General features: G+C 41.5%; 1 protein-coding gene across 1 annotated transcript; it reads right to left on the bottom strand.

Moving 5' to 3' along the window:
- Positions 1–558: 558 nt before the first annotated feature.
- hnrnph3 (heterogeneous nuclear ribonucleoprotein H3 (2H9)) lies at positions 559–12,631 on the bottom strand. Its single transcript, XM_036547484.1, has 11 exons — positions 12,591–12,631; positions 11,213–11,319; positions 10,793–10,948; positions 9,187–9,330; positions 8,273–8,411; positions 3,456–3,646; positions 2,725–2,817; positions 2,521–2,636; positions 2,121–2,256; positions 1,872–1,928; positions 559–949 (listed from the first exon to the last, which is right to left on the bottom strand). Exons 2-11 carry the CDS (start codon positions 11,298–11,300, stop codon positions 876–878), a joined length of 1,194 nt encoding a protein of 397 aa, XP_036403377.1. The 5' UTR covers positions 11,301–11,319; positions 12,591–12,631; the 3' UTR covers positions 559–875.
- Between the last annotated feature and the right edge of the window lie 540 nt (positions 12,632–13,171).

Genomic DNA, 13,171 nt, shown 5'->3' with positions numbered 1-13,171 from the left:
TGTTTTATTTGTGTACAGTGAAATTTTCCAGAACTGGAATACCGTGAAATGAAAAGAAACTGAGAATGTCATATATTTCGTAAAATTTTGATTTTGCTGCTTTGCTGATCTAACTAAAGTTTGTGCAGTACAGAAATGCAAAATAATAATGCCAATGTGTGTCTACAACGGACTTACCCGTTTCTGATGTTTATGTTCCAAATGCTGATGTATCCATTTGGTTTAATGTATTCATTTTGGCATTAATGTATGTTGCATTTGAAATGAAATACGGTTACTGAGTATTAATTCTGACAGTGTTGTAATGATCTTTCTTACTCCAACCATCCTCAGCCTAACAGTTTTGCTATGGCTGGCCTACACAGGAGGCTGTGTCTGCTGACCGTAAACACTGTCACTAATCACTGAGAGAGGTACCACAGGCTTATAAAGATAGTTTCCTTTAGTAGTTGGGTTTTGTGTTTGGCATTTAACTCTAAGCCTCTATAGAAGGCAGACTGATGCCACCAAATAATGATCTTCATTTATATTTGAATGGGGTTGAAACATGACCAACCAGCATCCCACTAGCACACACAGGAAAGTGTGTCCACAGTTTATAATCTGCATATAATACAATTTATAATCTGCGTATAAAACGACATGGCTGAAGTGATGAGACTCAGACAACAAAGATTAATATAAAATTTAATAAGCAAAATGTACAATAGCTGGTTAACCTATGCACCATCTCAAATATATTTTATTTCCACTCTTTCAGACCGGAAAATCTTCTAAGTACAATTTATATGAACATATGAAAAACATCCCCAAATACAAAAAAAAAAAAAAAAAACGATCTACCATTTTTAAACGTGGGGTTCTGCTCCTCTCCATTAAAACACTCCTCTAAGGCTGCTCCCTCTGGAACCCATGCCTCCGGAGTTGCCATAAAAACCACCACCACGGCCTGAAAGGAATTGGAAAACAATTATTCAGGTCTCAAATTTGTTAAGATGCTCAAATCTAATTGTAGGAGCCTTTAAAGTGTGCTTGAAGCAAAATCGGAATTTGTGTAAATTTAAATTATGTAACTGATGCCTGATGTTACTGGTGATGTTTATCTAATCAAATACACGCTGCTTGTTTGGATAATGTAAAAATCTTCAAACATTACAAGTGGCAAGACATTAGGGGGACCCTTCAATTTTAAACATGATTATAGACATTTTATACATACATATGTTGCGGCCAAAAGACAACACAGTATTAGTGGAGAAGATTTCAAATCACCATAACAATAAATCAGTACTGTTTTTGATACTTCAGACATTTTAATAGATTCCAGTTTTCATAGGCTGAGGCTTCATCAGCAAGCACTCAGTGCGGCGTATTGCAATTTGTAACGGTACAGGTTTTACGGTTTTTATGTTACATTCAGAATTACGTTTATCTTTTGCATTGCGGTGACCTTAAAATATAAATATGTGGATTTGCTGCACCTCAGCACAATACAATAGCACTGTGTCTGCTTAACATGCTATGTAGCACACTAGCCATTAGCTGTATATAATACAAGAGCAGACCTGTTAGCTAGCTAACAGGGCACTGCACTGTGATAAATGCTGTCAGCCATCCACAATGGAGTTGGACTTTATGACATCACTGAAGACCCGGATTAAATTGTATAACATCTTCATATTTTATTTACCTTGATGTTTGACATGTGACATCAAAGAGGCAGGAGAACCAAATAATTTACTCATTATTCAATAACCAGCTCCTGAGGAAAATTCAGCATTACAAAGAGGTTACTGAACCTTCTACTGCTAACTGTTAACCTGGCAGCAGATAGACCGGAGACATCTCACGGGAGAGGGAGTCATACTGACCCATGTCAGATCCGCCACTGGCTGTTGAGTTCAGAAAGAGCTCAATGTAACGGTGCTCTGAAAGAAAAAAAAAAAGCACGACATATGTTAGGGACATGTGTATTTAATAAAACATGTAACTGAAAACTGGCTCTTTATTATCCAAGGACATCTCATATATCAAAGCCCATTTGAAGCTTGTCGTAATGAGACTCTGTAACTGTAACACCACAGGAGTGACACACCGCAGGGAACGTAAAGTTAGCTTACGCATGTGGTTTTTGTCCTTGGACATGGCGGACACTGCGTCTTCATGAGACCCGAACTCTACGTCTGCCTCTCCTGTGGACTTCCCGTTGGGTCCAACGTCAATATGGACCCGAACCGGGTTCAGTGGGGAGAAAAACTGTGAACAAACAAAAATAAAAGCACATGCATCACACTGAAGGACAGACAGATGAAATGCACTGAAGCCAAACAAGCTTCACTAAGAATCTGGGAATGTCGGAAAGAGATTCAGGAATTGCACAACATATTTCTGCATTGATAAATGATGATTCAACTTTACACGAAATAAAACTGAAGAGCTCTCAGATACTGAGATGTTAACTGCTAGTGTGTGACTGAAGACTGAACTGCAGTGTGAATTGTAGAGGGAAGATGATCTCACGTTGGCGATGTCTGCCTCGGTGGCACGGAAGGGCAGTCCCCTCATGTGCACAAAATGGCCGCTGTGGAAGCCAGAGCCTGTCTCTCCCGCACTGCTGTAGCTGTGCCCGCCCACACCTGGACGGACAACAGAGACACCACAGTCAGGACGGCCAGCTCAACACCAGGATCACCGTGTCAACCAAACAGGGCTAGCGGCTCTTACCTCGTCCACGGTCGCCCCTCATCCTGTCTTCAAACATACCGTTACCGAAACAGTAATTGTTGAAGCCGTTGTAGTTGTCAAAGCCACCATAGCCTTGAGAAAATACATTACATTTCATTAGAAAAATCAAATGAAATCTCATCTATAACACATGACTAGACACATCCCAATGCCTAACTGCACCCTAAACATGCTTCAGTTACGCTTTTACAGAATACACAGAATTTGACTAGGATCTAGATCCCTGACCTAGGATATATGCATTGAACATCTTGCACCATTCTTCTAACATGCAAAACCCCAGCCCAATACATATGGCACATTCCTCCATTACAGGCTGCCATTGAAAATATTAAGCATGTAGTTGGTTAACCCATTTCTAATGTTCAGCATTATGTGTCTAATGTTATAAAAGCTGAGTTCTGTCTTATACAGCAGCACTTACTTTACTTTACAACAGCATCACAATGGACACCCTCTCATGCAGAATGAATATAAACTAAAGCACAGGCTGCCAGTCTTGAATGAAAAATATCCTATTTCACTGCATAATCATTTAAAGTCTTAGTGGTACAGCCATTAAGGATTACCAAATACTTGGGCAGGTGTTCCAAGTCACTACAAAGTTTACACATACAAACGAGCCTCAGAGAATTGCAGCCTCTCTGCAAAATATACAGAATTTATCATTTCTTTTCCAAGTTTATTATTTTCATAAAACCAAAACATACCCCCGCTGTAGCCTCCTCCACTGCGCATCTGGTCCAAAAGAGCGCCCCCTCTTCCCGGTCCAGGGCCAAAGAACCCGCCTCGACCCATCATGGGTCTGTCATACGGACCTGGGCGCTGTCCCATCGCCCTCCGAGGAAGCTCGTAGTAGGCCCGAATTTCATTCCTGCTGCTCTTAAATATTTCAATGTACCTGCGAGGGTTCACATGCAAAGGAATGATGGGTAAAATAAACCAGAAGACGTGTTGGTACTGCAGCTATGAGGAGCACTTTAGAGGACAACGACAAAAACTGTACGTAGATACGTTACATGTGTGCAAATTCATAAAATAGACCAGAACAAAAAAAGAGGCTTTCAAAGATGATGGATACTCTTGGGACACTTTCCAAAAAAGATGGCTGGCTTTGTAATTTTGCTGGGCGTAAGTAATGAGCTAAGATGACTGCTTCAGCGCATTTTGCCAGTTATGACTATATGGCACAATCTGTTAGTCTTCTTAAAGTGTCTATCCAGCAAGAGATTGATACAACCTTAATATGTTCCCAGTGTTACAGACAGCTATAGAATCATTTGTGTACATTTTTTAACATTTTGAACTGGCCATTTCATAGCCACTTGTGATTATTCAGAACAGTGGCGTATTATCATTATTTGCTTGTCTTAGGGGGAGCAGACATACAGGGCATTCACATGACCCTTCTGCTACTGGACCTGAGCAAACCCTGGGTTAATTATGTCATTACTTTATTTATCAGGCATGTGAAATTATTAAGACTTAACATAGTGACGGGTTGCATATGGTGGTATACCGATACGGCCTCACTATAGCTCAACCTTAAGCATTAAAAAAAGTTGCCATGATCCTACTCAGCTATTTAGGTACTTAGCTCGATAGTGAGCCCTATCGGTCAATACTCTTAACTCAATACTCAACTATTCATAGTCAGCAGCTTTACCTCTCAGTCTTTCTGTTAGTTGGAAATTTATACATCCTAAAAAAATACTGTAAGTGAAGGAAGTTGTTAAAATGATTGTTCAGAAACAAGGTCATTTATGGTACACAAAGACTTTGTTTCTTCTACTGTCAAGTTAGTTACATCATTAGGCTCTTGATTTCACTGATTTTTTTTTTTTTAATACTGAAATATCTACAGTTGCAAGCTTCAGAACAGGCACAATTTTTAATCTAGCCCATTTGATCTCATATCTCATGCCTCAAAAAGGCCAGGCACACAGATACAGATACAGATACAGATAGCAAGGCTCAGGCAAGTGAATGTGTATGTGTATATGTCTATCCATGCACTTATGTATGTGTGTGTGTGTGTGTGTGTCTGTCTGTCTGTCTGTCTGTCTGTGACACTATCAGGTCAATAATCTGCCAAGATGACACCAAACTCTGTCCTAGAATGAAGAAGAGCCATTCATACAAGAGGATTTTCAGCCATCTATCTGGAAGATCTCTACTCACAGATTCAAGTGGGAACCAAAAAGGCATTATCATAAGATGAACGCAAGCAGGCCAGAAGTCTGTAGGCTCTTTGTACTCTTTGTTCTTGCCTTTGAGCAAGAATCTATGTGGTAGAAGACTAGAAACCCTTTTGTGCAATAATCTAATTGCCACAATTATATTACAAACTGAGTAATTCCCTGAATAATCAGTTACAATAGGTTGAGTAATTTCATTAATATTCCAGTGCCCCAGGCTGACTAATTTGCCAACAGTGAGGAGAGAGATGACTGGGACTATGATTTGCCTGAAGAAGAGCCTTACAGATAGGCCTGGACTGCACCTGGGCTATGCATATTCATCAGATAGGTAAGTGCAATCATACCTCTCATTGGATAGTTAACTCATTTATTGGTGAGACGTACTTACAAAGACAGATTTAACTCTGGTGGGCTTACGTGTTTGGAAGCTATCCATTTCTATTCCATCTGTATTCCATGGTGCAGAATACATGTTGCATTTTGTCAGCTCTGCATTTCTAATCACAGACTGTGCCACCATCAGCGGGGTCTATGGTTCACCTTATTTTCTGAGAGATCCACCCATGCCCCCTTGGCTACAAGCTCAGATTCAATTACCCATAGCAACAGTAAATTAGACAGCCATGCAGAACAAACTGCTAAATGCCGATTACCTAAAATCTCAATGACGCCTGATTAAGTGCTTTTCTTTCCCCTCTGTTGTGAACATTAGAATTGCCCCTGAATGTTATATTTGTTAACTTTCAGTTATTAGCCATTTTTTCCAAGCTGACATTGTAGGACACAGACTGCAGCTAGCAAGAATACAGAAACACAAATTCTGTATTAACTACCTTGCTCCTGGATACAACACCAATCCCCCAACAGGGAAAAGTGATAATTAAGTGCTTCAGCTAATTTAGTGATTGTGCCGTATCCATACTCAAAGAAAATGTGTAATTGGACAGTTAGCAACCTAGCTAGCAATTATGTAGGCCTTTGTAGCCTCCAGGAATCCATGTGACACGATACATTGTACTGTGGAAGGATTTTACACCTAGTGAAATACGATATTTTGACTAAAAAATCCCTTTTATGCTGGTGGCAGTTAGCGACAGAATATGTAAATTATAAATCACTGTGGCAGTTACATTTATGGCAGTTAAGAGCTTAGTGGGTTTCAGACGAAACTGGTGGAATAAGAGTAAGGAGAAATAAGACAAACAGCGTGTTGAGTTTTTCAAGCCATATTAATAAAGCTTCAGTTATAATCTGTCAGGAAAACCATATAACCTCTGTCCATTGGAAAACGTGTCCTAAGTTTATCTTCCTGTTTCACTGTCTGCTTTGGGTGGGTCTGATTAACGATGCTCTGCGACAGCCTAACCTTACTGCATTGGTTCCATATTCAGTCAAGCACTTCCAGCAAAGCAAAGCAAGGCAGAAACGGTAACAAAGGAAGGCGACACAGGAAAAACTCATTTTGGTGTCATAACGTGAATATGGGGGATCTTTATAAAATGCAAATAAACGTGAAATAAGGGGAGCTAAAAAAAAGGCATCAAATTCATTGGCTCACTCCACTCTTTAATTTTATTGTTTTGTTTGGATATTTTCCCTGAGGCACTTGAGACGGATCCAGCTAGGATGCAAAGCTGCAAAAAGAGCTGGGTGTGAACAGTAGAATGTGTGTTCACGTCTGCTCTGGACATCTGGTGTGACATACATCCAGGCAAATTCAATCCATTTTTTTCCTCCTCCTTTAATACAAACTAGCTATCCAGTAACCACCACTAGCCTTCTAAAATCTGGGTTAAAGGTGACTGAAGGAAAGAAGTTGCAGTCCACATACAGTAACATAACTTAACAAATGTTAACAAATGTTAGAAATGTTTGCCTTATGTGCCTATTTTACAAATCAAAATAATCCTTTTGCTTTCTGTAATTCACCATATCAGTGCCAGACTTCTTTAGCCCAGACACATCCATCCATAATTTTATTTTCATTCCTCATTACACTTTAAAATCCACTATAAAAATTCAGCATATCATGTACCCTAACTACACTGACTGACATCAGCTTAACCATTTCTATTCTGAATGAATCCCAGAATGCCATACAGGGGTTTTAAAAAAAACATACTGACTCTGTTCAGCTCATCAGGTTAGCCAATTCTACAGCAGGGTGAAATTCTTCGATAATAAAAGTCTCATCAAAACGCCTCATCTTTTGCAGAAATATGAAAAATCTAACACTAATGCCCTTGTCTCAGTTAGGAGCTTATTAGGAGCCCTACAGCCAAGATCCGGGTTTGAGTCTGAGTCTGCAGAAGCAGAACACAACTGGCCTTGCTCCACGGGGACAGAACGGGCCCCATCAGCCGGGATCCCCCTCCCCCTGCCACCATGGCAACCCCCAGCGGCTAACGAGGCACCTGCGCGCCACACAGGATGCTGGTGGTTGCTCCACTGTAGTGTCCTGTGGGACCCACAGAGCGGAAAACATCCGCTGCCCACATGTGAGTGTGTCGGAGGATTGCTTCCGTCACGCTTCAGGGCTCTTTCACAGGCATAGGGGGTGTTGTGAGCTTAATGTAGCACAACTGGCAATTCCAAAAAGGTTGAGAAGGGGAGGAAAACATTCACAAAATACTAAAACAAACAAAACATGATTGCCATCTAATTACGTAGTAGCTCAGTTAGGTAGCTCTTGTTAAGGGTGTCAGGTAGGCTAGTTAGCTGTAAATGTGAAGCTGCTTTCTTTCACAGAAGAGTAAGATTAAAATAACTATCTCTGCATGCTGCTACCACCGAGAGGAAACTCCCCAAAGTTTCCCCACACACATCACATGGCAACATCCAAATGATCAGATTAAAATTAACTTCATTAAAAAAATTTTCATATTTTTCTAGCTGCTTTTTTTTCCAAATAAGTGAATTATTTAATCCAAACTACAGGTGTGTGGAAGAGATAAGGTTGAGCAGTTGACGCTGGATAGACACTTTAAGACGTGGAAGGCGCTGATTTGATCATACAGCTTTGTATCAGAGTACAATGTGGGACACGCGCTTTTCACAGGCTTCTCTCCCACTCAACAGAAGGCCCCAGGACAGCAGCACTTCGAACACACAGCCCTGTCTCACTTCTGCAGTGCTAAACTCCTCTTTCCCACAGAACAGTAAACTACATGAGAAGCTCAGATATATGCCCATGTTCAAAAAATGTGAACAGTCTTTGAAACGGTGGTTTTATGATCATATCATCTTTGACTTGAGAGGAAAGATGCATGACCCCCCACCCCGCATTAGTGATAGCATTAATTCCCAGCCCAGTCTCTCGTCCCCACCTGTGCCCTATCCTTTCCTTGTGTTTCCCCAGTGCTTTTTCTGCTATCTCCTTTGAGGCAAACTGCACGAAGGCTTCCCCTGTGCTCCTCCCCTGGTAGTCCATCGGCAATGTTATCCCATTTGGCACGATTTTCAACCCTTTAACCCAAGGGGAGACATGTTAAAAAGCTGTGACATTCCCATCTACAGCAAAAAAAAAAAAAAAAAAGAAACTTCAAGAACACCCCACACCACTTAGCTATTTCAACTTGACAGTTCCCTGCATTATTTTAAATTGTCCTGATTGTAAAGAAGAAAATATTCATCATTTCATTCATGAACATATAGCATATTTTTCATACTGACTTGTATTTCGCCACAACAGGGACAGACACAGAAAGCAGCTGTGCAGCAGAAGATGTTGTGGCTTTTACAGCCACCGTTCTAAAAAAAAAAAAAATCTTAGAGAAAGCATTTTGAGTTTACTTTCAAAATGTAGCCTATTGATTTATTAAAGTGATGAATGTTGTATTAATAGCCATTACACAAATCCGTAACTTCACATCAAACCAGCTTCAGGACAGAAGCTTCTGGGATGCAGTAAAAGCCACCACATTTTCTGCACTGTAACAACATCCACAGATGGAAGGTGGCAGCATGTAGGAGCGATCTGCCTCATGATGTCATTAGATTCATCACAAACTCATTAATGCAGTTGTACCATTGTCAGCAAGTGTAACTTCATGTTCATTAGCTCTGTTAGGTACCTTGTCTTCTTGTTTAAAACTGACAACTCACAACAGTCAACAGCTACAAAATGAAGGGGTTCTTCCCACTGAGGACACGGCGCACAGAACAGTTGTATTCACTTTCAGGCTAGCCAGGGAGAGGCTCAGGTGCTGTGTGTGTGCGGGAAAACCAGCGGAGCGTGTACCTGCGAAGAACTGCACTATCTCCTCCTTACTGCAGCCGAACGGCAGGCCCCTGAGGCGCAGCATGCAGCCGCTGCAGTTGTCGTAGTCAGTAGGACCGCTACGCTTCAAAACCCAGTCCATCTCGCTGCGGTTCGACTTGAACACTGGGGGGAGAATGGGAACAAATTTCAATCAAAACTTTCCTCTGCAACAGGAAGCTGGGGGTGTTGCAGCAGTGTAGCGGTTAAGGAGCAGGACTCGTAACTGAAAGGTTGCCGGTTCGATTCCCCACAGGTGCGCTGCTGCTGTACCCTTAGGCAAGGTACTAAAACCCACAGTTGCCTCAGTAAATATCCGGCTGTACAAATGGAGAACATTGTAAAAACCTGTAACTGATGTAAGTCGCTCTGGAAAAGAGCGTCTGCTAAATGCCAATAATGTAAATGTACTGCAGTGGTTGCTGGTATGACCATCCACCAGTGTTTTGAATGTGATGACATCTGGTTTGTATAAGACAAGCTCTTTAAATATTAAGGGAGGTATCATTAAGACGGTGCTCATTTATCAGTACCACTATTTTCCTTCTTTGAGTTATTGATATGCTCCCTTGTCCTAGCACAGAAGAACCACAACACTACTCCCCTCACCAACACCCGTCACTACTTTTGGCATTGTGCGTCAGGTAGACCTTCCTGTGAGGATGAAAAGGCAGTAAGCAAACCATCGTACTGTGGGTTAACCGCCACTGCAGCGCGGGGGGGGGGGGGGGGACGACACATCTGGCAAATGCAGGGAAGCATTAAGATTATAGCTGATTGTAGCTAGCTACCAGGGGAAAAAGAGCAGAAATAAAAAAGGCATTGAAATAACATCTGTTTCCTCTGTTGTCTCAGGAGTTGGTGGATTTGTGGTGAACGGTTTGCCCTTTTGTTTTTTGTTTGTTCCACAAATTAACCTGTTAACTGCTTGTATCCATTGCACTGATTTTTTTTTTGTTTTATTCTTCATGCAACAAGTCATATCAGTAACAACCACTACTACACTGGGAGCACCAAACAGTTTATTTGCGACAAAATAAAAATAAGATAACACCCTTGAACAAGCAAGAGCAGGCACACATTATCTAGATGTGTCCTCAAATGCATTTGCTTTTGCAGCCACGTAGACACGCGTGACATATAGGTTGGGTATTTCCAGATAGCTCTTAGGTTAGTAGTGTGGTGCAGCGGTAAGGAATAGGACTCATAACCAAAAGGCTGCCGGTTTCATTTCGTGCAGGGACACTGCTGTTACAAGGCAATTAACCCACAACTGCCTCAGTACATATCCAGCTGTATAAATGGATAAAAACCGCAACTGATGTAAGTCTTTATGGGTAAAAGCATCTGCTAAAGACAACAAAGTAATGTAATGTTAGCATGTTACATTAAAATATGGCAGGTACCTAGGTAGTAGAGGTCTCAGAGTAAAAGAGTCATAACCACAGCAACCCAGTAAGCTTATGCCTCCCATACTGCCACACTAAAACTGCTCTTACAGACACCCTTATGAAGTATCCCTGATCCTTATTAAATATCCATTCATAAACCAGTATAGCAAGGGACTGTAGTGTAATAGCACTTTCACCTTCAATGTACCGATGCCCCATGTATTTACGATCCTTGGCAATGGCGTTCTTGAAGTCATCTGCAGATTTCAGCTCCACAAACGCCTCTCCACTGGGCCTGCCTTCTTTGGAGAAGGTAAAGCACACTCCATTCACACCCCCCACAATGTCACAATCTGCAGGGAATGAAGGACAGGCCATTTAATATTAAATATCCCCCCCCCACACAGACTAATACAGCTTTGCAAGACACATCTGTTCATATCATGACAAGGCAGGACATTAAACTGCATGTATTACTTGTTTCACAAATATTATCACCATTTTCATGGATCAAAGTTCTGACTGTTTAACAGTCGTGCAACACAGGTTAAAGCACAAATCCAATGTCTCATTCAAACCGATCAGCTGATGAAGGTGCACGAAAAGGGGAATCCCACCTGAGAAAAAGCTTGCCACCTCTTCCTGTGTGCAGGACCAAGGCAAGCCCCGAATCCGCACCACAAAGCCCTCATCGCTAAGAGACATGTCCCCCACGTCGGCACGGCTATCGGGGAAACAAGGAAGCAGTTATCCATGTGGTAAAGGTTTATTATTTTGTTCCATAGTACTCTCATTTTGTTAACTAATTGTGATTGGGGGATACAAAGGCAGTGAATCATTTTGTTGGCGCGTCATTTCCAACTGCATTAATGCAAATGCATTAACCAACGAGATAACACTTGAAAAAATTGAAATTTAAACTGAATTTCCCTGCCTAAATCGTTAAAATACCCCTTTGGACACTAACGTTACATGTTAGGTTACACAACTGAGCCAATAGCTAACTTTCCGATTATTTGTCTAGTCTAATGTTGATTAAATGTAAAATAGTTTTATTCCCTTTTTCATTGTTACACTGGCAAGCCGAGGCCAAAGTTATTTTCCAGAAATGTATCTAGCCAGCTAACTGGCGGTTGGTAGCTAGCTAGCTATGTGGCTAACTACTGCGCTTATGTCACTGCTCGCATTTGCTCTGAGTGCGAATCGACCTCTACAACACAGTTGTGTGACCGACAGGAGCAAGGCTCACCGGAGACCGAAGGTGAACATGTGGCCAGCTATTATAGCTACTGACATTTATAAGGGGATGCCACACCTGCCCAGTCTCATTATGGCAAGCAAACCAGCAAGCCAGCTACCCAGGACCATTAACACTGACATGTTGAACTGACTAATATTTACTAGGTATATTAGACAACGTAAACTAGCTAGTTTAAGCGCTAATGTTACGCAGAATGCTAACGTTAGCTAGGAAGCTAGCGCGCTAAATATTCGATTCCTGTCCGTAGTCATAGCTACTGATAACAAAACACACAGCTAGTTAGCTACTGGTAGATCATCACGATATCTCTTAGGTGGCTACCCAGCCAACTGAAATGTTGCTGGTTACTTGACCCAGTGTGAAGCATCGTCTTGAAAATGTGGCTACAAAATTAATAACCAGCTATATAGGCAGTTAACTTAGTTTAGCCATTTTAAAGTTACTGTTACCGTTAAACATTGTTAGCAAGGTAGCTAGCCTCCTGGATTTACCGACACGCCGCCAATGCTATGCTCTGGCTAAGGCAGTTGGGTAGCTGCCCAGCCAGCTAGCTGCGATGTCACTGCTATGTTCGTACCAACAACCAGCTAGGCCTGAAGAGCAACACTCCCATTTCGTTACGGAAAACTAAATTCGAGTGGCTCATACTGAACGGCATGTAATTACTCCACACGTGCCTTCTGTAAATTTGGGTCTAATTTAAAATGTAAATAAAGAGATGGGTAGTTTCTCACCGTCTCCAAACACCAATCCACCCCAGGTAGAAAGCGATAGCTCATTGGACAATCTCGCGAGATGTTCGACCACAAAACTCTGGACTGTATCCTAGCACGAAACCTTAAAATGCTGCACAACCATTTTATTTGTGTTGAAGTTAGATAGCCGATTTTATTAATGTAAACTAATGCTGAGTGGCAAGTAAAATTGTATTCATTCTCTTTTGAATACGCTTTGATAAGGTTTTTGAGTCTGAGCAAGCACACTGATTTCTGTGCTTTATTTAAGTGCAAAAACGTGGATTATTAATGTATATATACGAATTCCTGTTTTTATCCAGTCACAGTTGAAATTGTGAAATTAAATTACATACTCTTTATCTCTCTCTCTCACACACACGCAACCACGCACGCATTTGGCAGGTGAGCCATGTACCGAGTTCCAGGTTGGCTGGCCATACCTCATTTAGGTATAGCCTATAGCCCACAGACACATGAACTCTATAGGGAGACGGGTGGTGAACTCACAAAGCATCCAGAGGTTACAGCAGTTAACGTTATCATATTTAGGACACCGTCCCTTTAAATCTGGGCGTTTC

Source organism: Megalops cyprinoides, chromosome 15 (assembly GCF_013368585.1).
Source record: "Megalops cyprinoides isolate fMegCyp1 chromosome 15, fMegCyp1.pri, whole genome shotgun sequence".
Classification (NCBI taxonomy): domain Eukaryota; kingdom Metazoa; phylum Chordata; class Actinopteri; order Elopiformes; family Megalopidae; genus Megalops; species Megalops cyprinoides.
Note: the sequence above shows the minus strand (reverse complement) of the source record. Positions and strands in the feature narration are given on the sequence as shown.